We start from the raw sequence: 24,030 nt of genomic DNA, 5'->3' as shown, positions 1-24,030 counted from the left end.
AGTGGGTTTTGAGTTTTTTTTAGCTGTAAAAATACTCTGCTAAAAGCTGAAAAACACTGCTATTCGGGATTTATCAGCATTTTGCTAAAAAAAAGCTACAGCTGAAAAAACGCTATTGCAAAAACGTGGAAAAACTAATTTTACAGCTAACTCTACTGACCTTTTTATAATGTCCAGTGTACGTGAGGCCTAAATGTTAGTATCCAGTTATTTTCTGCATTAACCCCTTAGCGCTGACGGAATGCAAATATGCAGCCTCGACTTTAAGGGGTTGTACCGGGGTGATGCCTAAAACTAGAGGCATCACCTGGGTACCGTTGTTCAGAGCCGACGGTCTGCTTTCTTGTAATGACTGGTGTCATTACAAGGAGCGGGAGGGGATGCCCCCCCTTTCCTTCCGCGTCTCCCGTCCCACCAAGTCCGCCAGCTGGTCGAAGACCTGAACAAAGCCTAATTCAGCTCTAATCAGGTCTCTAATGTAAAAACTCCGGAAGCGATGTCATGACATCACTTCTGGTTACTGTAGCCTTAAAGGCGCCAGATATAATAAAACAGCCAAACTTAGCGTTTTGAATGCTTTTAAGTGAAGAGGAGGGGTTTGGGGTCTTTTACATCCCTCCATAAAGAGCACCTGTTACTCCCTATTACTGTCACAAGTGTGTGTGTGTGTGTGTGTGTGTATGTATGTATGTAAATCAATGTTTTGGGGTTCGAAGTAATTTTCTAGCAAAAAAAACTGATATTTTTTTTAACATGTAAGTGACAAATGTCAGCAAAAAGGCCTAGACTTCAAGGGTTTAAGCGACATTGTGTCACTTCTACAATCCCCTCTTATTACATTAACTGGCGCTCGGCATTCAGGTGACCGGCCACCTCTGTCAGATAGCCACAGCTGGAGGGCCGAGAAACTCCCACTGATGTCAGCTGGGAGGAGGAGAGAGGTGGCTGGTCACAAGAGTATAGAATGGCTTATTTTTACAAAACCACATACACTGGGCACATCAGTTAATGTAATAGAGGGGATAGTAGAAATAACACTCACAAATTATTGCAGCAGTCTGCCCTAACAGGAGGGGAGGGAGGTGGATAGTGTCTTACAAACTGACCACGGTGTTAGGGCTCAGCAGCCATTATAAACCGTGGTCAGTTTACAGGGGGTAAGATAGAACCAGGCAGGATTAGCCAGGTATTTCATGTGATGCAGGGGGCCAAATTACACAGCACAAACACTGTGCTGTATAACATGCCTTTAAAGGAGATATATATATTTCTTTGGCCATAACCAGCTCCTGAGGGAGTCTTTCACATTTTAACAGCTCTTACTTTCAAGAAGCCTTTCCATACTTGGAGGTTAAATCTCTTTTCCTCCAGATGTAAGGAGTGCCCCCTTTGTCCTCTGTGATGACCTTAACCACTTGCTGACCAAATGATGGCTACAGCACGGCCAGCTAGATCTAGGAGGCTTTCATATGACTTCCTTCTGTGATCGCGGGGCACAGGCGGCGTGCTCCAATCAGCGGCTCTTTGCCACGTGATCAGCTGTGTCCAATAAATTTTGTTTGGTCACAGTGTTGCATGACCGTACAATTGTCATTTAAAGTGCGACCGCCCTGAAAGTTGAAAATTTGGCCTGGACAGGAAGGGGTTGAAAGTTTCCAGTAGGTAAGTGGTTAAAGTGAATGCCTACACCGAGTTCACTATATGGACCACTTTTGTATTTTATATATGTTGATCATATCCTCCCTTCATCCCCTCTTAGGAGAATAAATTCAGCTCCACTAATCGTTCCTCATAGCTGAGCTCCCCCATGCCTCTTATCAGTTTGGTTGCCCTTCTCTGCACTTTCTCCAGTTCCCAGATATCCTTTTTGAGAACTGGTGCACAAAACTGAACTGCATATTCCAGATGAGGTCTTACTATTTTTGATTTGTACAGGCGCAAAATATCTTGATTAAGACACAAGTTGGAATTCAATGTAATTTTACTGCATATACGGTGCAGTACAGAGGCTGCTATTCTGTACTGCACCGTATATGCAGTTAGAGGCGATCGAGTGCTAAAATCTTTGCTTTCGTATTCGCGGCGATACCTCACGTGTGGTGTGAATACAAGTTTACGTATGCGTTCTCTTCAGCGCGCAGGAGGGATTCTGCAAGGGATGTTGTGTTGTGTTTTTTTTTTTTTTTTATACGATCACTTCTATTCCTATTGCATTCCTTATAATAGAAATAAGGATGATGGGTCCTTTTTTAAAGCGGTTGTAAACCTAAAAAAACAAACAAAAAAAAAAAACGACCAGAAGATAATGACTTTCTAAAGCCCTAGGACTGCTTGAATTAACCACTTGCTGACCAGGCATTTTCTGGTACTTGTTTTCTGGTACTTGTTTGGTACTTACCTGTAGTTTAAAAGTGGAAAAAAGCTGTATACTACCGCTTTAATGGAGAGATAAAGGGTTTAAAAAAAATCAAAGGATCAGGAAAAAAAATATATATATTTGACGAGACTGGTCATTGTGTGCATGTGACAACAATATCACAAATTATCCACAAATATAGCTTGTATGGGAGGGTTGCAAGAAAAGAGCCGCATGCAGTCACGACTGAGCTTTGCCTTTGCAATTATTTGGCCTCAACACCAAACGATCTGTCTGGCGGAAATCCAATACAGCTTTCCATCCAAATAACCATTCCTATCATTTCCGACAGAACACACCAGTCAGCGCTCTCAGTGGTTTGCCAATACAAAAAAAGTATTTGTATAGTGTAGAGTTTTTTTTTTTTTTTTTTATTTTAAAGTTCACACTGGCATTAAAAGCAGGCGTTTAAAAATGCCCCTCAACTGCCTATTTGCAAATGATACAATGGACAACACACAGTGCTGTTCACACTATCAAAACATGAAGTGTTACTGTCGCTTCAAAATAGAAACCTTTAACGCCCCCCATTCAAGTCTACGGTAACACTTGCAAAGGCTCTGACAGACAGGTGCGGTTGCGGGACGTTATGTATAGTTTATTGCCTGTAATGGAATCGGCATTTGGTTTTAAATGCGCCTTATTGCTCATCTATTGCTTCAAAACTGCCCATGGTGCATTTTGAGGAGCATTTTTAACTCGTCATTCATGCTTGAAAAAAGCCAGTCTAATGCTCATTATAGCGAGTAACGCCTGTACGAACGCTATAGGAACATTTGTTTAAGCATTAGAAATTTTGTAAAGTGTGAACACGCCCTTACGGTGTATGTTGTGTGTTTTTTGTGTTTTTCTTTTTTTGGGGTTTTTTTTTTTTTCCCCCTTCATAGGTCATGTGACTCAAAAATCACACCAAAAAACACCACACAGGTGCGATTTTTTTTTTTTTTTTTTTTTTTTTTTTTTTTTTTTTTAGGTGTTTTTGGTGTGGGTTTTTTTATTTTTTTAACCAAATATGCACCAACAATGCAGAAAGCAGAATTTTTAACACCAACGGGAGCGCAATGGATCAGTGTGGAGACATACATTAAATTTAACCACTTGCCCTCCTGGAAGGTTTTACTCCCCCCTTCCTGACCAGGCACTTTTTTGTGATACGGCACTTCATTATTTTAACTGACGAATGTGTGACGCTGTACCCAAATAAATGTGTCCCTTTTTTTTTTTTTTTTTTCACACAAATAGCGCTTTCTTTGTTCACCTCTGCAGTTTTTATTTTTTGCGCGATTAACAAAAAAAATTTTTTTTTGTTTTTTTTTTTTTCAAAATTAATATCTTTCTTTCTGCTATAAAACAAATGCAATAAAAAAATCGAAATTCATCAGTTTGGGCCAAAATGTATTCTGCTACATATTTTTGGTTAAAAAAAAAAAAAAAAACCCAATAAGCACATATTGATTGGTTTGCACAAATGTTATAGCATCTACAAACTATTGGATAGATTTACGGAATTTTTTTTTCTTTGCACTTTTAACCACTTCAATACAGGACCCTTTCACCCCCTTCCAGCTTTCAGGGCTGTCACTTTTTGAATGACAATTGCACGGTCATGCTACACTGTACACATATGAAATTTTTATCATTTTATTCACACATAGAAAGATCTATCTATCTATAGAGCTTTCTTTTTGTGGTATTTAATCACCGCTGGGTTTTTTTATTTCTTACTAAAACAAAAAAAAAATTTTGAAGGGAAAAAAAGTGTTTATTTTTCTGTCAGTAAATTTTGAAAATAAGTAGTTTTTCTCCTTCACTGATGAGGCAGCACCGATAGGCTGCACTGATGAAGTATTAATATGTGGCACTGATGGGCAGCACAGATGAGCAGGCACTGACTGGCAGCACTATGGCCACTGATGGTCACTGTTTTTTTTACTTTATGTAATCGGGGTACTAATGATCAGTGCCCTGACTACCTGTCCTATACTCTGCTTTGAGGAGGTTAATCACAGAGGCACTTTAAATAATGGCAGCTGTGTACTGACTCCTACTTAACCACTTTACCACTAGAGCATTTTGCTGTCTTACGTCTGGGCCACTTTTTGCGATTCGGCGCTGTGCGACTTTAACTGACAATTGCGACGCCATACCCAAACGAAATTTACGTCCTTTTTTTCCCACAAACAGAGCTTTCTTTTGGTGGTATTTGATCACCTGTGTGATTTTTACTTTTTGCGCTATAAACAAAAAAAGAGCATAAATTTTGAAAAAACAACATTCTTCACATTTTTTTTTCACATTTTTTTTATATGAAATTCCCCCCCCCCCCCCCCAAAAAAATGTAAAAATCAAAATTTTTTTTAAATTTTTGGCCAATTTGTTTTCTGCTACCTATGTTTGGTAAAAAAAATTCACAATAAGCGTATTTTGATTGGTTTGCGCAAAAGTTATTGCGTTTACTAACAAAGGGAATGATTTCTGTCATTTTTGTTGTGTTTTTTTTTTTTTTTTCTCGGGACTGTGACATTGCGGCGGACAGATCGGACCCTTGACTGACAATTTTGACACTTTTGGGGGTACCAGTGACATTACTACAGTAATCAGTGCTATATATATGCACTGTAACTGTAAAAATGACACTGGCAGGGAAGGGGTTAATTTTATTGGAGAGGGAGGGGTTAATGTATGCCTGGTGCTTACTGACGTGTGTGGGGGGGAGGTGACTGAGTGACACAAGGACAGATCCAGGGTTCAGCTATGCTGAACCCTGCAATCTGACCCTGCCTGTCACTTGGGAGATCCGCCCGCTTGTGTTTACACAAGCAGGCGGATCTCCACACTAGATCCCCGACCGTGGAAGAGCAGAGGCGATCGCCGCTGCTCCTCCCCTGGCCCGACTCCCGCTGTAACTGAAAACAGCAGGAGCGAGGCTCTGGCGGCGCGCGAGCGCCGCCCACAAGGGGAGTGTCTGATGACGTAGTACTACGTGGTCAGACGATAACGAGCCACTTTGCCGCAGCAGTACTACGGTACTCAGCGGTAAAGTGGTTAACATGAGTTTGAATGGGAGTGCTTAATTCTGAACACAGCTACATCTCCAGTTATAAGAGGGTGTGCACACTTCTACAACCACCACTCCCCCCACCCACCCCAAAAAAAAAAGTTTGTTTTTCAACTGAGCTGTACAGTTTATAGGTCACTTTTTAAAGGTGGGAAGAGTAATTATTTTTGTCTTTTTGTACATAACAGAAACCTGACATTTTAACAGGGTTGTGTAGACTTCTTATATCATGTAATATGTGTGTGTATGTGTGTGTATGTATGTATGTATGTGTGTATATATATATATATATATATATATATATATATATATCTCTCTCTCGTGTGTGTGTGTGTGTTTTTATTTTATATATATATATATATATATATATATATATATATATATATATATATATATATATATATATATATATATATATATATATATATATATATATATATATATAAAATTAAAGATAAGAGTATTACATGTAGAGCCAACGCATTGTGGGGGAATTGTCCCCCCCTTAATGGGTTGTATTTCTTGGACAATGGTTGGTTAGACTTTGAGAGAATTAGATGCAGGCAGTGGCTTTGCAGGATTTCGGTGTTGTGGAGCAGCAGAGAACAGTACAAGTGTTTTTCTCTTTTTTTGGTGAGGTAGAGAGGAAAGATGGTTACATTTTTTTTTCATTGCAAGAAGAAGAAAAAATTGTGTAAATGGCAACAGTGCTGAGTGAGTCAACCTTTTGGTCCATGTACAGGAAACTGTGTAGCACAGGACTTGGAAGATCAGTAGCACAGAATACTACATTCATTGTCCACTTCCCAGCAGCTTCTTAGGTGTGAGGCATGAATACTACTTTGGTCCAAACTGGGTCAATGTAAGTATGCAATAAAGATCTCACCTGGAGTTCAGCTTTAAGCATCGCAAGTTGAGTTCCTCCAGTCTGGTATAGAACTACATGTTTTTATTTTATTTATTTTTATAAAGCACTGCACATTCACAAGCTGTTGGCGCTATTTAAATTTTTTTATTTTTTAATACATTTGCAAAAAAAAGTATATAACTTTTTTTTTTTTTTTTTTTATTATTATTTAATCACCTTTTATACATTAATAATAATGTTGATAATTTTACTGGAATGTTATACATGAGATTTCTAGGTTTTTTTTGCCCCTTGATCACTTTTTATTTTAATACATTTTTATTTATTTCTAGGTTTGGGATATTGGAGGTCAACCAAGATTTCGCAGTATGTGGGAGCGCTACTGTAGAGGTGTTAATGCAGTTGTGTAAGTACATTATTTTGTTCCTTTTACACTTGCCAAACCGTTTTCGCTGTTGTAAAAGTGTCTTATAAGATGATTACTTTTTTTTTTTTTTAAAAGTTTAGCCAAGGATGGTGAAGCATTAAAATTTTAGTGTCCTGTTTAATATTTTACAAGCTTAAAGTTATAGTATGCTTAACATGTAAACGAAAACACTGTATAATTCCATGAGGGCCCACAAAAAGCCCAAATGGAAAAGATTGTGCGAATGTAAAAGTACTGGATTCCCTGCACTTTTTGGATCCTAGAGTGCCTGGCTGACTGGATGTGCCATGTGAGACGCACATCATCGGTTTCACTGGTTGGTTCTTTAGATTGTTGTGCTTGTTTTTGTGACTTATTTAGATCTAATTTTACTAATTTTATTTGCATTACTTCAGACGAATACCTTTAGTGCTGTAAAAGACATTATGCTGTGGAGAAAATAAGTAAAGATTGTAGGCAACTTTTGTAACTACGAAGATCTGTCCAAGGCCTGAATATGCAATTAAGGAATTCCTTGCATGAGGTGCTCCTCTGTTGTTGCTAAAGATTAAAGTGTAAATTCACCTTTTACAGAAAATCTAACCACTTCACTGGTCCGGAGATTTGAAACCCCCGTGCCTTAAAGCGGTTGTAAACCCTATATAAAAAAAAAAAAAAAAAACCTGCAAGACAAAGGCATAATGAGCTAGTATGCATCGCATACTAGCCCATTATGTTTAACTTACCTTAAAACGAAGCCCCGACACGGACCCCCGGACATCGATGCGGGCGCTGCCATGATCCCTCGTCGTCTCTTCCGGGTTCGGCGGCTCCGGCGCGCTGATTGGCCGGAAGAGACGGCTCCAGCGCGCTGATTGGCCGGAGCCGCGATGACGTCACTCCCGCGCATGCGCGCGGGAGTAATTTTTCCGGCAAGTTAATTGAAGGTCCCCCCGGACCTTCAGAGCGCAGGCGCCGCTCGCGCGAGCGGCTGCATGCACTGTAAATATCTCCTAAACCGTGCCGGTTTAGGAGATATTATTTGTACCTACAGGTAAGCCTTATTATAGGCTTACCTGTAGGTAAAAGTGTCAAAAAGCGGGATACAACCGCTTTAATCGCATGTCCATATTGCTTAGCCAGTATAGATTACAGGGCTTCTATTTGGTCAGCACTGTCACATGGATGGTGCTGACCAATCAGAAGGCGTCTAGTTTGTACTGTCAGCACTGCGAGGAGAGGAGAAAGCCGCTGAGATTTCAAATCTCCAGACCAGTGAAGCGGCTTGTTGGTGTCTGACAGCAGGGGATTGCTGTAATCTGGTACAGCGGTACGAAGTGTAACGGAAAGGGGGTTCGGTGTAAAGACACCCTTCAGTTCCTTTGTAACGCTGAACTTGCACATAAAAAAAGAGTAAAAAAAAAAAAAAAAAAAAAAAATAAATAAATAAATATATATATATATATATATATATATATATATATATATATATATATATATATATATATATATATATATATATATATATATATATATTACATACAGAATGTAGCAACACAGCATTAAGATGCAAAGTGTGTGTGTGTGTTTTTTTTTTTTGGGTGTGAGACTCCTACTTGCCAGCTATGATGTGCAGAGAAGGAAACGTATCGTATGTAGATGGAACGACTACTGTACAAACACCCTGTTGGTTTTTCCCACTCGAACAGCACTGCAGGCCTGTAATATATTCCCTGTAATGCTGTGCATTGTATTCTGACGGCAATGAAGTACCACCTCCTAATTGAGCAATTGTATTCTGACAGCTGGTTGAACAACAAAAAATAAATCGCTAGGCTGCCTAGGGTAAGGATAGTTTTTATGTATATTTTATTTCCTTTTATACATGTCCAGATCTAGAGTCCTTTTTATTCTTTTTTCCCCCAAACAAAACGTATTGCTGCAGTGAGATGCTTGCTTTATTGTTTCAGGTACATGGTAGATGCAGCAGACTTGGACAAAGTGGAAGCATCTAAATATGAATTGCACAACTTGCTAGACAAACCACAGTTGCATGGAATCCCTGTAAGTAAATGTTTTGTATTTGTCATAGTCTAATAAAAATCATAAAAAATCTATGTACATGTATAATTTTAGGTTCATTGTATGTATAAACATTTTTATCCTATGACAAAATTGTATCTAATAATATAGAACTTGTATATTGGGTCAAGCAAAATAATGGGTACTGTTAAATCTCCAAACTCTGTGCTTTTTTTTTTTTTTTTTTTTATTTTAAAAGCCATCAATTAAACGCACTGTTGCTGGGGGCATGTGCCACATTAACAAAGTAGATAGATCTGTTATAAATCTATCTAAGCCACCTGTGCCTGTTTTTCAGGATGCAATAAAACTGACATGAGCTCGGTACCTAATTACCAAAGGGATTGCAGCAGTTTTTGACATAGAAAATCATTATGCCACGCTTTTTGAATGGCTCAAGTCACTTTTACGGAACAATAGCCTATGCAGTCAGAGGGCCCAAATAGATCTTAAACTGCTGCTGTGTAAAACGCTCATAAAATTTGTCATACCTGTAGGCTACAGTGCATCCGGAAAGTTTTCACAGCACTTCAATTCTACAAACACAACGTGAGACGTTTGTTTGAATTCTTTGCAAATTTATTAATAAAAAAAAAATCACATGAACATAAGAATTCACAATTTGCTCAATACTTTGTTGAAGCACCGTTGGAACCAATTACAGCCTCAAGTCTTTTTGAGTATGATGCTTCAAGCTTGGTATGCATATTTTTGGGCATTTTCTCCCGTTCTTCTTTGCAGGACCTCTCAAGCTCCATCAGGTTGGATAGGGAGCATCTGTGCACAGCCATTTTCAGATCGCTCCAGAGATTTTCAATCGGGTTTAAGTCTGGGCTCTGACTGGGCTACTCAGACATTCAGAGTTGTCCTGTAGCCACTCCTTTATTATCTTGGCTGTGTGCTTAGGGTCGTTGTCCTGTTAGATGAACCTTCACCCCAGTCTGAGGTCCAGAGCTCTCTGGAGCAGGTTTTCATCAAGGACGTCTCTGTACATTGCTGCATTCATCTTTCCCTTGATTCTGACTAGTCTCCCAATTCTGCTGCTGAAAAACATCCCCACAGCATGATGCTACTACCACTATGCTTCACTGTAGGGATGGTATTGGCCATGTGATGAGCGGTGCCTGGTTTTCTCCACATATGACGCTTGCCATTCAGACCAGAGAGTTTAATCCGTTTCGCCAGACCAGACAATTTTGTTTCTCATTGCCTGAGAGTCCTTCAGTTGCCTTTTGGCAAACTCCAAGCAAGCTATCATGTGCTCATTTATAAAAAAAAAAAAAAAAAAGTTTGAAAATATTTTAACCACTTACCGGGCCATAGCCGAATGACGCCTAAAGCGTGGTTGGCTTATTCTGCGAGGGTGTACAATGACGTCCTCCCAGAATCTCTCTTCCTACGCGCACACAGAAGTGTCCGTGCTAGACCCGGCGCATCACAGATCATAAAGGGCTAATGACAGCGGCCCTTTACTACCTGATCGCTCCATCTAATGATTGGGTTACACCCTCAAGGGGGCTATGTCCTAGTATGCCCGTGTGTGTGGTGTTGTGTTTTTTTTTTTTTTTTTTTGAGGGTTAAATAGGTGTTCCTTTTGTGGACCTTTGGCCAGCGTCTCCTTGCGGGTCTGTGGTCGGTGAACCCCCCCCCCCCCGCCCTGCTTATGTTCTCAGGGTGAGCCTAGTATATAGCGACTCTGATGGGTTTGTGTCCACACACTTCGGGTGCTCTGACAGTAATGATGATTCCTCTTTTAATGAGCATGCAAAGGCACTGGTGGATACACTGATTGTATCAGTGTGGGTAATTAAAATATTGGGATGCTGCTGCATCAGAGGCGCCGGTCCCCTTGGGGCCAGCAGTTCCTTAAAAGCGGCAAAGGTATTCCCCTTTTCCCGCCTTCTGTGACAAAATTGTTGCGAATCAGTGGACTTGTTCTAAACTCAATATGGCTGTGCCTGAGCTTTACGATTGACAGTATCCTTTTGAGGAGTCTCTGTTGAGTACTTGGGCAGTCCCACCTATGGGGGACTCTCAGGTTTCCTGGCTGAATAAATTCACCAAGATTCCGAGGGAGGAGTCTCCGGTTTAAGAAAAGGAAGAAAAAAAAAAAAAGATGCGGCCCGGCTATAAGATCGAGTTTTCGATCTTCTACTCTAGTGCGGTTCTCTCCTTCCAACCTGCGTTTTTTTTCTAGACTGCCTGCTAGGTCTCTTCGGGGCGGTGAAAATCTTGCTGCTACAAGGGGTAATTGTTCCGGTCTCAGAACTGTAACGTTTGTTTCATGGCTTTTATTTCAAACACATTTGCAGGTCCTAGGAAGGAAAGTTTTTGGTACGGCCAATCTTGGACCTACAGTTCTGCACCTCTTTGTGTGGGTACAGATTTTTTTGAATGGAGTCCATTCGTATGGTAGTGGCATCCGTACCTCAGAGGGATCTTCTGGTCTCTAGCGATATTAAGGCTTACCATCCTATTCCATTATGTCGGTCATCCGCACTTCCTCCGCTTGCCGTGGGCAAGGAGCATTGTCAACAGGTATCCCCTCAGACCCTCAGGCTTTCACGAGTGTTGGCCCCGGTGTGGGCATTGTTGCGTCAGCGGGGGGTTATGGTACTGGATTACCTTGATGATCTTCTACGAGCAGAGTCTCCGACTGTTCTGACGGGCAACCGGGAGATTACTGTGCGAACTCTGGAGGAGTTTGGTTGGAAATTTTAATTTCCAGTTATTGGCCTTGTTTCCTTCAATCTAGTTGGACTGTCTGGGTCTGTTCTGGATTTGGCCATAGCCAGGGTGTTCCTCCCATGTGACAAGTTCCAATATCTGTTTACACGAGGCCTCTGCAAGAGAGCTGTCTTGCTATGTGACGCGAGGATCCACAGTCCCTAGATAATCTGATCCTGTTGAGCCAGGGTACGAGAAGGTCCCTGCTTTGGTGGCTTTGCTATCCGGCGCTTCGACAAGGTGACACTTCCTTCCCCTGTACTGGAAGATGGTCACCATGGCTGCCAGCCTGTCCGGGTGGGGTGGCGTGTTTTTTGACACGGTTTGTGTTCAGGTAGTCTGGCCTCTGAAAGAATTCAGACTGCAGATTAATATAATGGACATCTCGGAGGTGTTTCATTAGTGGTGTCTCTGGTGGGGAATTTCCGAGTTTTCTTCCTGTTGGCTTCTCGTCTCCAAAGGAAGGTGTTTGGGTTTGTGGCACGATCTCGGGATTCTCTGGTCATCGCCACGGACGCACTGGTGGCTTCATTGTTGCCGGGGTCGTCTGAAATACTTTTCCTCTTCTGGAACTTCTGCCAAGGCTCTTGTGTAGGCTCGAGGCAGAAGGGAACTTCGGCCATCCTAGTGGCTCCAGACTGGCTTTTCCGGTGTTCGTACGCAGATCAGGTTGCGGTTGGTTGTTGAGCCAACAGATCACCTCTAAGAGGAAGTTACTAAGGGCCAGTCTTCCATCTTGCTTTTAGACGCTGGCTTTAAAGAGGTTTTAAACACCCCCCTTAAAGATTTTTGCCTTAAGGTACGCCTAAAATAAGGCTTACCTATAGGTACTGTAAATATCTCCTAAACTTGTGCCGTTTTAGTAGATATTTACATTGCATGCAGCCGATGACGTCATCGGCGCATGCGCTCTGATGGAACGGCCACCTGTGCCGTGGTTGGCGGCTCCCATGCGCATGTGCGGGATTGATGTCATTGCACCTCTGGCCAATCAGAAGGCCAGAGGACGTGAACCAGGAAGGACAACGGCCGAAAATGTCTGCTGTGTTATCGGTTAGCGGGCAGCACTGTGGGGCTTCGTTCTAAGGTATTTCATAATGAGCTAGTGTGCAACGCATACTAGCTCATTATGCCTTTTTTGCCTTTCAGGTTTACAGCATCTTTAACAGCTTGGTTGTCTAAGCCAGGTGCTGCAGGCTAGAGGGTTGTCTGAAACGGTGGTTCCCACGCTGCTGCAAGCTAGCAAATCTACTTTTAGGTAAATTTACCATCGCCTTTGAGGAGTATACTTTGCGGATGTGAATCCCCTAGGGCTCACTCTCGCTCCCTCCGGTGATTCGGAGTTGGCTTCCTCCAGCTGGGTGTTGAGCAGCACCCAACCTCGAGTACCATCTAGGCCCAGATTCGGCCATTGCCGGTTTGCTTTCTTCTTCCTTTGGCCACAATTTCTGTGGTACGCACCTTTGTTCAGGGGGTTCACCACTTTGCTCCCCAGTACAGTCTCCGTTGCCCTCGTGGGACCTCAACTTGGTGCAGGCGGTTTTTGTTAACCGCCATTTGAAAATATTCGTGGGATTCCTCTGCTTATATTGTCCCAGAAGGTAGCCGCCTTGGTGGATTTTTCTTCTGCACCGAGGGTGTCGGAGCTGGCAGCTGTCTTGTTGTTCACCTTACTGGTGGTTCTCCGAGATGGGAGTGGTGCTTCATCTCTGCCAGTTTCCTTCCTAAGGTCGTCTCTAGTTTCCACTTCAATAAAAGCATTGTGTTGCTTTCCTTGTGTTCTAAGCCTAAGCATCCTAAAGAGATTGCCTTACATTCTTTGGCTGTGGTTCGGGCAATCGGTGTACCTGGCGACCACAGTTGTTCAAAAAATTTGGTTTTCCTGGTTGTCCTTACAGATGGTTCCCGTAAGGGGCTGGCCGCGTCTGCTGTGACCATTTACGATGGATCAGTCAGACGATGGTGCAGGCCTATTGTATTAAATGTGTATCAGTAAAACCTCGCGCTTAATGGTGTAAAATGGATAAATGTAAATTAAATATAAAGTGTCTGTGCAATTGCTAGCTGCAAATTAAAGTGCATGTGCCTTTTTAAATTAATGTGAAACCAGTGTTGCAGCGCTGCTCATTATTTCAAATTAGATACTTATAAAATACTTATAAAACGTGCAAAATATATAGATTAGTGCAAATGTGCAAATACAAAATGTGCGAATCTCACAAACACTCAATAAATAATCAGATGCATAAAAATTCATAATTGAGTAAATGTTAAAATTCATAAAGTCCATAATGTCCATCAACGTGCAGATATATTGTTGTGCTCCACTGTGTGCATCAATAGGGGTGCTCCCCCCCCCCCTTGTGGCAATCTACTTACCACAAAACGCTCCATCAACAGCAGTTCAATAATGTAATCACAGCTTGCCTCGCCAGCCTGGACACAATGATCCTGTCGGAATAGATCCTTTCTATGGTCCTTAATATATAATCCGAGTTCCCTCAGACAAAAGAAAAAAGGCCATCCATGGTGAAGTACATTCCACACAAAGTTTATTAAGATCAAGGAAGTTTACTCCTAAACATGGGTAAAATATAGGCGATATGGGAACAGGCTCTCGCAGCGTGCGCTTCACCGGCCGGAAGTGACGTCAGGTCCGCTCAGCCAATCGCTACACGCGTTTCGCCGTCCAATCATGGCGTCTTCTGTAGCTGCTAGGGAACTCGGATTATATATTAAGGACCATAGAAAGGATCTATTCCGACAGGATCATTGTGTCCAGGCTGGCGAGGCAAGCTGTGATTACATTATTGAACTGCTGTTGATGGAGCGTTTTGTGGTAAGTAGATTGCCACAAGGGGGGGGGAGCACCCCTATTGATGCACACAGTGGAGCACAACAATATATCTGCACTTTGATGGACATTATTTATGGACTTTATGAGTTTTAACATTTACACAATTATGAATTTTTATGCATCTGATTGAGTGTTTTTGTGAGATTTGCACATTTTGTGTTTGCACATTTTGCACTAATCTATATATTTTGCACATTTTATAAGTATTTATCTAATTTGAAATAATGAGCAGCACTGCAACACTGGTTTCACACTATTGTATTAAAGGTCAGGATCCTCCGTTTTCCTGTTAAGGCGCATTCTACAAGGGCGCTTAGTGGGTCATCTGGCGTCAGTATTGCAGGTGGCCACCTGGTCGTCCGTGCACACTTTTACAATTTTATAGGGGTAGAGATATGTTGGTATCTGTTGCTGCCTTTGGCCGCAAGGTTTTGCAGGCTGCTGTTGGAGAGGATTAGCCCTCTTTGAGGGTGTACATTTTTGCAAGGTGATCTTAAGTTGTTTCCTTGTTGAGCTCCTGTTTTACCTGGTTGGCTAGGTTTTGGGACTGCCCAATAGGCGCAGTTGGCCTTTAACTTTTGTTAACCCTTTTCCACCTAGTGTCCTACTCCTAGGAAGAGCAGCATAACCCATCTGTCAAAGAAGATATGAAGCGGTGTCCGTCAATGAACATCAGAGAAAGGGATTTTACATTAAGACAAAAATCTAGTTATTTTATTTAAAAAATGCCACCAAAAGAAAGCTCTATATGTGTGTGAGAAAGGACAAATATGTCAAATGGGTACAGTGTTGCATGAGTAATTGTCATTCAAAATGTCAGAGCACTGAAAGTTGAAAATTTGATCTGGTTAGGAAGGGGGTATAAGTGCCCAGTGGGTAAGTGGTTAAACGTTTTTAATATTGTCATTATGGGGTATTTGTAGAATTTTGAGGAAAATAATGAATTTAATCCATTTTGGAATATGGCGGTAACATAACATAACCCCCTGGTTGTATTGGCCTTCGCCAAATTGAAAGCTTATGGGTGGGGGCCATGAATGAAGGATTATTTTTACTAACCGCAGAGGAATCTTCACACGGAACACATCCCACTGACTGTAAGTTTTATGTCCCTTGTGCTGATTTTCTTAATTTTACCCACACCTAGGCTTTAAGGAAGATGCAATTCTTAGCATAAAAAAAGGCTCCGGAACTTTTTATGGCATTATGTTAAAGGCGTGCCCCAAAGATGCCCAATAGGCATTTTAGCAGTGATATGATGTTTGGTAGGCCAAAGGACTTTCAGATAAAAAAAAAAATAGATCTGCTTTACCAGATGGTATGAAAGTGGGCCACCTCTTGGCAGACTTTAAAACAGAAGGGTATGTAAACCCAGGGAATGTATGACTCTCTATCAGCATCGGTAGAAGGCATGCCCACTGCCCTTTAAAACATTCAATTTGGTGTTGTAGTTCTCTGAGGGGTAGAGTAAAAGGAAGCTAATAAAGCCCAACTGTGTAACTTAAAAATTGTCCCTTTTCAATGTGGCTGCGCCTGAATATCCAAGAAGGGGATTGGGGCTGCTCTGTGCAAAACCACTGCACAGAACAGGCAAGTGGTAACGTATTTATTTTTAAATAAAAGCAGAACCTACAGTATATGTTACTTTAAACTGTCGATGTTCTACTTCTGACCACTAGAGAGAGTGATTTACTAATTTGAGTTATGATCATAGTAAACCCATGTTTGTTCACAGCACTTGCTGCCAGTGTCATTCTTCCTTTTAATCCAGTCTTTTTTTTCCGTCGCCTCTGTTATTTTTAGTTTGTGTTTTGTGTGTTTTTTTTTTTTTTTTGTTTTTTTACCTTGCTGATTTTGCTGTTTTTCAGCTGTCCAGCAAGCTGTCCAGCTAAAGTGTCAGAGGGCTGAGACAATCCATTTAAACACTGGCAGGGGTGCTTATAATGTTCAGCTTTTATTCATTCATTTTTAAAACCTTTATCCCAAAAAAGAAAACTGCTTCTGTAATTGCTTAAAATGTGTTTATCTGGATTTGGCCTTTAATTTGTTAGTCACTTACATACCCCCCCCCCCCCCCTCTTCAGATAATGCTGCAATTCAAGGGTGACTCCTTTACTCCTCCATGGATAGCAGAGACAACCTAGGACAGGAAGTGTGTTACTGGAGGGATAACCAGGTAAAAATAAAGAAAAGCCCAAAAAATGTAAAACTATTGCAGCCACCACATTTATAGTGGAAATGTAACTAACTGTATCTGAGCACCACAAACTGAAAAACATTGTATATTTTACTATCCCAAGCACACTCCTGTCTCCATGCTTTATTTTGAGAAATCACTTTGTTAAAGTAATAAAAGTGATGCGCCAGATACAAAAAATGCACAGTGATAAGTAATGCAGGTGTCCAGGGTGTCAGAGAAATTCAAAAAACCACCACAATGAGTGAATTCCTCCACCATGTGAAATGGTCTCTCACCTCAACTCAGGACCCAAACGGATCAGCAACAGCATGTAATCAACAATGCAGACACAGATCAGACCAGGGAGGATCTCTCCAGCCCCTTCACCTCCGGATATAAATCAGGCATATGCAAAGGGACAAAATGAAAGAAGAATCTAGTGCTCTCTGTAAGGTTGCCCACAATTTTATTAACATATAGTGGCTGTACTCACATTTAGAGAGCACTCAGCAGTGCTAGCTCGTAAGGCAGAAACACAACGGCAACAGGTAGATGCACAGCATCGGTTACGCAGGCTCCGCCCCCTATACGCACATTGACTTCCTCAGTAAGGGTGGAGTCTACGTGTCATACCCTGCATTAAGAAGGCAAGGCCAGCTGGAGAACCGGACCTCATAGGCTGTTGTGCATCAAGCCCGCCCCTAAAATTACCGAAGCCGTGGGACACCGGAACTGCAAACCCTGCAGCCGAAACTGCAGTGTCACCTCACGGCGGGGCCAAATACATATTCAGGCATATATACAAATCTATAATCTCAATAATAAAAAGGTATATACCCCAGAGACTGCGCAACTGAGCTGCCATTCTCCCTGTGCCTACAATGCATATTAAAATACATAATCATCAAATAAAAACATTACAATATATTTAAAATTCATAAATGTATACCACTAAAAACATAAAATGTATATTAAATGGATACAGCCACCAAATAAAATATATAAAATTCTAAAATCAATAATAATCCATATAAATAAGAATACAATATCTACCCCAAAAGTCAAACCTATGTCAAATCGGCTAACAGTGCAAGATGGTATGGAGAACATAAGTATAGGTCAAGAAAAAAATAAATCAATCAGGAGGAAATATATCATTAATAATTTACTATCATTGATAAAGCAGTTCAAATCAAAGTCTATATTGAGTCCTCTGGGTGCCAATACTTTGGCCTCATAGACCCAAAATGGCTCTCTTTTACTTAATTGTTAAACACCCCCCTAGCACCCCTGCAGGCGCATGCTGAGCTGTGTATGTCGATAGACTGACACGGTGAATCTCTGCCCACAGGATTTAACTAACAGCAGCAGGAGCCTGTGAGCTTATGGCTCTGCTGTTCTGTCTCTTGTGAGACCAAGAAGAGCGCAGTGGTGCTGCAGAAGAGACAGCGCTGGATTAATGGGAAAGGTCAGGTAAATGTTTAAGGACAGAGAGAAATGAATGCATTAAAGTTATTGTAAAGCTTAAAATAAAAAAAATAAAAAATCAATACTTGCCTGCCCTGTGCAATGTTGTTGCACAAAGTGGTTCCTTTTGGGCTTGCTTCTGAGCCAGGCTGTGTGCGTCTTAATGACATGGAGACTTAGCCCCCCCCACTATCTGCCCTCAGAATTTGATAGCAGCAAGAGCTGCTGCAGGAAATGTAATATGAAAAAATGTTCAGTCTTTAGAAACACTTAAAAAAAAAAAAAAAAAAAAAAAAACTTTTAATCCCCTTTAAGGATTGACATTAATTTTTTTTTTTTTGGGGGGGGGGGGGGATTTAAATAACAAAAGTACTTCAGAGTATGGAAACCATGTTGGTGTTGCGCTATTGTAAAATCAGTGTGATCAATATTAAACGTAGTAAACTTGAATACGCAAATGCATATATGATCCAAATTAAAAAACCAATAATCACAATCCAAAAAATAATCAGTGCCAACAGACTATAAGCTGCACCACTAATATGTGCTTTTAACAATATAGTGGCTAGTATCCAAAAGGTCATGTGACATAACATTACAGTGGTACTAAGAATAGCAATCAAGTAAGTCCATATATAAAATGCGTCGTGATTTGACAACCGTGCATCCCTTCACCATTGAAATTTATTGTCTGTCTTCTCCCCAGTGATGAGACCTCTATGTGCTCCTTAGCCTCTCGTCTTGCTGCTGTAAGGTAACGGCATGTGTAGATATCTTTTTGCTGTTGCCTGGTCTGCCCCCTCCTGCTTTTAGGGGTCCTCTTAAGATCTATCAGGTTAGTTCAGTGGTTCTCGACACCAGTCCTCAGGACCCCCTAACAGTCCAGATTTTAAGCATTACCTTGGGGAGATGCAGACTAGAGTACTACAATCACTGAGCGGCAAATTATATCACCTGTGATGTATTTCAGTTATCTTGCAAACCTGGCCTGTTGGTGGGTCTGAGGACCGGAGCTGAGAACCACTGGGTTAGTTGATCTCTCTGGTTTCCTCTGTTATACTTCTTGTGGGCCCTCCTGATGTGCTCTCCAGCCACTTCACTGACTGCCCAGTCTATCACATCATGCAATGTATGGAAACCCGCAGCCACCAATCTCGCTCTGATCGATGGAGCGATAGATAGGTTGGCCACCTCCTTCCCTTTTCTATGTTTATTATTGATCACATTGATTTTACAACAGCGCAACACCAACATGGTTTCCATTTTAACTTTTTATTATTCACGGATTAGCTAATTCAGTGTTTGCTGCAGTTATCCAGCTTATTTAAAGTGATAGCGTGGGAGCACTCAGTTTACTCTGTAAAGTATTAGGAGATTAGAAAGAGATAAAAAGTTGACAAGCCCCTTTAACAAATGAAATATTTGCAGATGGGTGTACTTTTTCCAGTGAAAAATAGTGCATTAATACATCCTGACCAATTTATTGTGCAAGTAATTGAACATTACTTGTGTAGGGTCTTGTTGGTAAAGATTCTCATTAATAGTTTCTTCTTAAATTTTCTTTGCTTTGTTGCCTAATAAAATAAGCATTTTTACAATGTTTAGTTGAAAATGTACATTTTTCTCCCTGCGATTCATTGCTCAATTTTGAAACCAATATGCCTCATATCCCTTCCCAGCAAAATTATCTAGAAGTGCTTTTTTTAAGGAAAGTAGGTCTTTATTTAAAAAAAACGAATTTTTATATAGTTGGTAAGGTTGAAAAGACACCAGTCCATCCAGTTCAATCTGTGGTGTGTGAGTGTGCTTGTGTTTATGTCAATAGTACATTGTATATCCCTGTATGTTGTGATCGTTAAGGTGCCCATCTGATTTTTTTTTTTTTTTTTTTCATGCTCCCTGCTGATAGGACTGCTTGTGGAAGAGAATTCCACATCCTTGCTGCTCTGACAGTAAAGAACCCTTTATGCAGTTTAGGGTTAAACCGCTTCTCTTCTAATTTTAGTGAATGGCCGTGTGTCTTTTAAAATTCCCTTTCACTGAAAAATTGTACATGTATATCTTGTCTCCTATCCGGAAAGAAGTTAAATGTTTGTAGTCTTTCCCCATAACTGAGATCCTCCGTCTTTTTTTTTTTTTTTTTATTGGCTTTGTTGCCCTACTCTGGACTCCCTCCAGGTCGGGGACATCCTTCCTGATGACTCGTGCCCGGAATTGGACAGCATACTCAAGATGCGGCGGGACTAGATTCTTGTGGAGTGGGAGAATTATCGTTTTTATCTCTGGAGTGAATCCCCTTTTTTAATGCATACTAATATTCTGTTGGCTTTGCATGCAGCAGCTTGGCATTGCATGCCATTGCTGTGCTTGTCATCTACTAGGACCCCCAGGTCCTTTTCCATCCTAGATTCCCCCAACAGTTCCCTAGTGAATAACTTGGTAATTTCTGTAGTTCTTTTGAAAGACGAAAGATTGGATCATGTAACAGAGTGTTCTGTGTTATGCCAAAAATAGACCATATTCATAACCAATGCATCATCAACTTGTAGATAATTTGTGCAATCAGGATTTTTCATCCAAATAAACATTTATGGATGTCTCTAAAAACGAATGCAACTTTAAATGGGCATATGCTGTTACATGGGGAATATCTCCTTTTTTATAATCTATTGTACTCCTTTCTTTTTTTTTTTTTTACTCTTTGCAGGTATGCCTGCCTCTTATTTTTATTTACACTGCATTGAAAATGTTCATGTAGTTTAAAGGTTCAGTATTTAAGTGTGTGTGTGTGTGTGTGTGTATATGTATATGTGTGTGTATGTGTGTATGTATGTATGTATATATATGTGTATATATATATATATATATATATATATATATATATATATATATATATATATATATATATATATATATATATATATATATATATATATATAATCTAAAATCTTTTTTTTTTTTTTTTTTTCTTGATAGTGTAGGGAAGGGTTGAAACCCTCTCGGGTTAGTTTGCTGGTTTTGGTCAGCTGAGATAATTTTACTTCACTTTTTTAAAGTTGATTTACAAAGGATGTGAGAATGTTAACATCAAAAAGTTTGATGGTTAACTATCCAATTATGTAAAAGGCAAATTCCACTATCACTAAAGTGTGTAATAGTTAATTGTATGGCTATTTAAGCAAAGGCTTTATGAAGCATGAATTTTTATTGCAGTTTTAAGTGGCTTTTTTTTTCTCCTGTTCTCCTCAATGGGCACCTCCAATGAACGTCAATTCTCCTCAGTCTAAAGCTAGCTGCATTTTAACCACTTGACATCTATAGGCCAACTATAAACGTATTGGAAATCAAGTGGTTAAAACTAGCTCATAACTCCAGTAGCAATTGTGAACTTGGTACCATTTGTTATTTAGCTGGCCCTCCAGCTATCTAGTGAAAATCTGGACGGTGGTACTTTAAAGGGACATATGATGCTCTGCGTAGGGGGAAAAAGTACTCCAACGTGCAGTAATTACCATGCGTTGTTTTGCAACGCATTTGTAGGAGGTCCCGTGGGTTAGTGTAGTATGGTAAGCTAATCAACATCGAATTGTACTTTTTTTTTTTTTATATATATTTTTATATTCTATAACCGCACACTAATTGTATGATTCTTTTTCAGCTAGATTTTCTGTTTTGCCCTTTTTGGGGGGGGAGGAATAAAAATATATATATATATATATATATATATATATATATATATATATATATATATATATATATATATATATATATTTAAACCACTAATGGACCAGAAGGTTTTTTCCCGCTTATTGACCAGGCCATTTTTTTTGCAACATGGCACTGCGTTAGTTTAACTGACGGTTGCGCAGCCATGCGATGCTTTTTTTCCCCCCACAAATGGAGATTTCTTTTGGTGGTATTTGATCACCTCTGCTGTTTTTTTTTTTTTTTTTTTTTTTTTTTTGCTGCGCTATAAACAAAGCAACCATTCTAATTTTACTTTTTGCTATAAAACATTCCCAATAAAAAAAGAAAATTATGCCAATATGTATTCTGCTAAATATTTTTGGTAAACAAAATCACAATAAGTGTATATTGATTGGTTTGCGCCAAAGTTATGGCCTTCTTTTTTTTTTTTTTGATTTATTTTTTACTAGTAATGGCGGCGATCAGCTTTTTTTTTTTTTTTTTCTTTTTTTTTGTGGGAGTGTGACATGGCGGCAGACAGATCGGACACCTAACTGACACTTTTGGGGGCACCAGTGACATTACTACAGTAATCAGTGCTAAAAATATGCACTGTTACTGTACTAATGACACTGGCAGGAAAGGGGTTAACACTGGGGGCGATCAAAGGGTTAAATGTATGCCCAGGGGATGCTTTCTACCTGTGCAGGGGGATGGGCTCACTGGATGAACAGAGACCTGTGTTCCTAAATGGGAGGAACACTAGATCCTTGTGCTCATCACTGACAGAACAGTGGTCTGCCTTGTTGACAGACTGGTGTCCTGTCTCCATAGGGAGCAATTGCGGGTGCCCGGCAGACATCGTGGGCGCCGGACTTGCTCATTGACTCCCCCCTCTAGCCAATCGGCACGTGTGCGTGCCCACACTAACTGCTACAAAAAGCGACGTACATGTACGTTTTTTCGCATAACGATGCTGACCTGCGACAGTATAACTAAAGCAGCTGGTCGAATAGTGGTTAAGGAATATGCTGCAAATGCCACTCTGCCCTCAGGCTACTGATGGGACCGAGAAGGAGCAACCGGTGACTACTGCAGTCTCTGCTATTGGCAGCGTGTTCCTTGTTAGCATATTGAATGCAGCACGCCTGATCCAGTTTTGCATCACTTTCTAGTTTTGCCGCTATACAGCAGATCACATTAAAAACAAAATGTAATTATTCACCTTTTAGAACCTGTTACACCTGTGTTTGGGATTTAACATCTTCAAGAACTCCCCTGAACCTCTCCCCCGTTGCTGCTATCACATTTTAAAATGGTCGATCAGGGATCCGCGAATAGTCTTGTCTGCCACTACAGCAGCAAGTTTGTAGTTCGCAATTGACTACGAGTGTGATTCTAACTGAAAGCCGTATGGAGTTGTGGGCAGAAGACTGGAGGGAGAATGTGCAGGAGCCTGACATTGCGCCTACTATCCACTGATCACTGGGGCAATAGTTTGAAGGCTACTGTAGGAAAAAAAATTATTTTTATTCTCTGCAATAATATGTGCATTCTTGTTGTGTCTTTGTTTTTTTTATTTTTTTTTTTGTTTTCACAAAATTCACTTGTATTTCTAATTTGGATTTAACTGGGAAACCATGTGAATTGTAGATGTTGTATAACTCAGGTGAAAACGTGTATAAATAGAACCTATGATATACATATAGTGTATGAAATACTGTATCCTTTAGTGGGTTGATCCTATTGTGTGTAAATAATGTACAGATGTGTTATAAGTTTTTTCATCTTTTCATAATTTTTATGAGGACATTTTATTTCTTTGTTAGGTTTTAGTACTTGGAAACAAGAGAGATCTTCCTGGGGCTTTGGATGAAAAACAGCTTATTGAAAAACTGTAAGTAAACAATTTTTTGGTATTATTGTAAAAATCACCATTCTAATGCCCAGTTGGGTTTACTTTAGTGTGGTAATATAGTTTTTGACCATAGTACATTTGTATAATTTGAGCCTGTTCACACACAGTGCAGTGACTGGCGCATTTATCTGCACTGGAAAAATGCCAGTCACCGCTGGGGCAACAATTGTGAAGTGAGCTGCAATAAAATGCAGCCATGCGCCACTTTATTGCAGCACACTGGCTACACACAGCAGCACAATGCTCCTCCATTTCTGTGTGGTGACATGAATTGGAGTGTCACTTTGTGTGCTTCAAAGTTAAAGGAGGAAAAAAAAAAAAAAGGGAGCTTCTGTGATGCGCTGAAACGCACATCACACTGTCCC

The 24,030-nt window shown here is 40.4% G+C and overlaps 1 protein-coding gene across 1 annotated transcript in view; it reads left to right on the top strand.

Moving 5' to 3' along the window:
- Positions 1 to 24,030, top strand: part of LOC309551944 (ADP-ribosylation factor-like protein 8B-A) — an 80,409-nt gene that overhangs the window by 40,543 nt on the left and 15,836 nt on the right. Inside the window, exons 3-5 of the mRNA XM_082252675.1 lie at positions 6,675 to 6,748; positions 8,719 to 8,812; positions 23,577 to 23,644. Coding sequence (XP_082108801.1) covers positions 6,675 to 6,748; positions 8,719 to 8,812; positions 23,577 to 23,644 — 236 coding nt within the window. The remainder of the gene's footprint in view (positions 1 to 6,674; positions 6,749 to 8,718; positions 8,813 to 23,576; positions 23,645 to 24,030) is intronic.

The sequence above is a fragment of the Pelophylax lessonae genome (assembly GCF_965119305.1).
Source record: "Pelophylax lessonae genome assembly, chromosome: 4".
Classification (NCBI taxonomy): Eukaryota; Metazoa; Chordata; class Amphibia; order Anura; family Ranidae; genus Pelophylax; species Pelophylax lessonae.
This window is presented reverse-complemented; position numbering and strand designations above follow the sequence as displayed.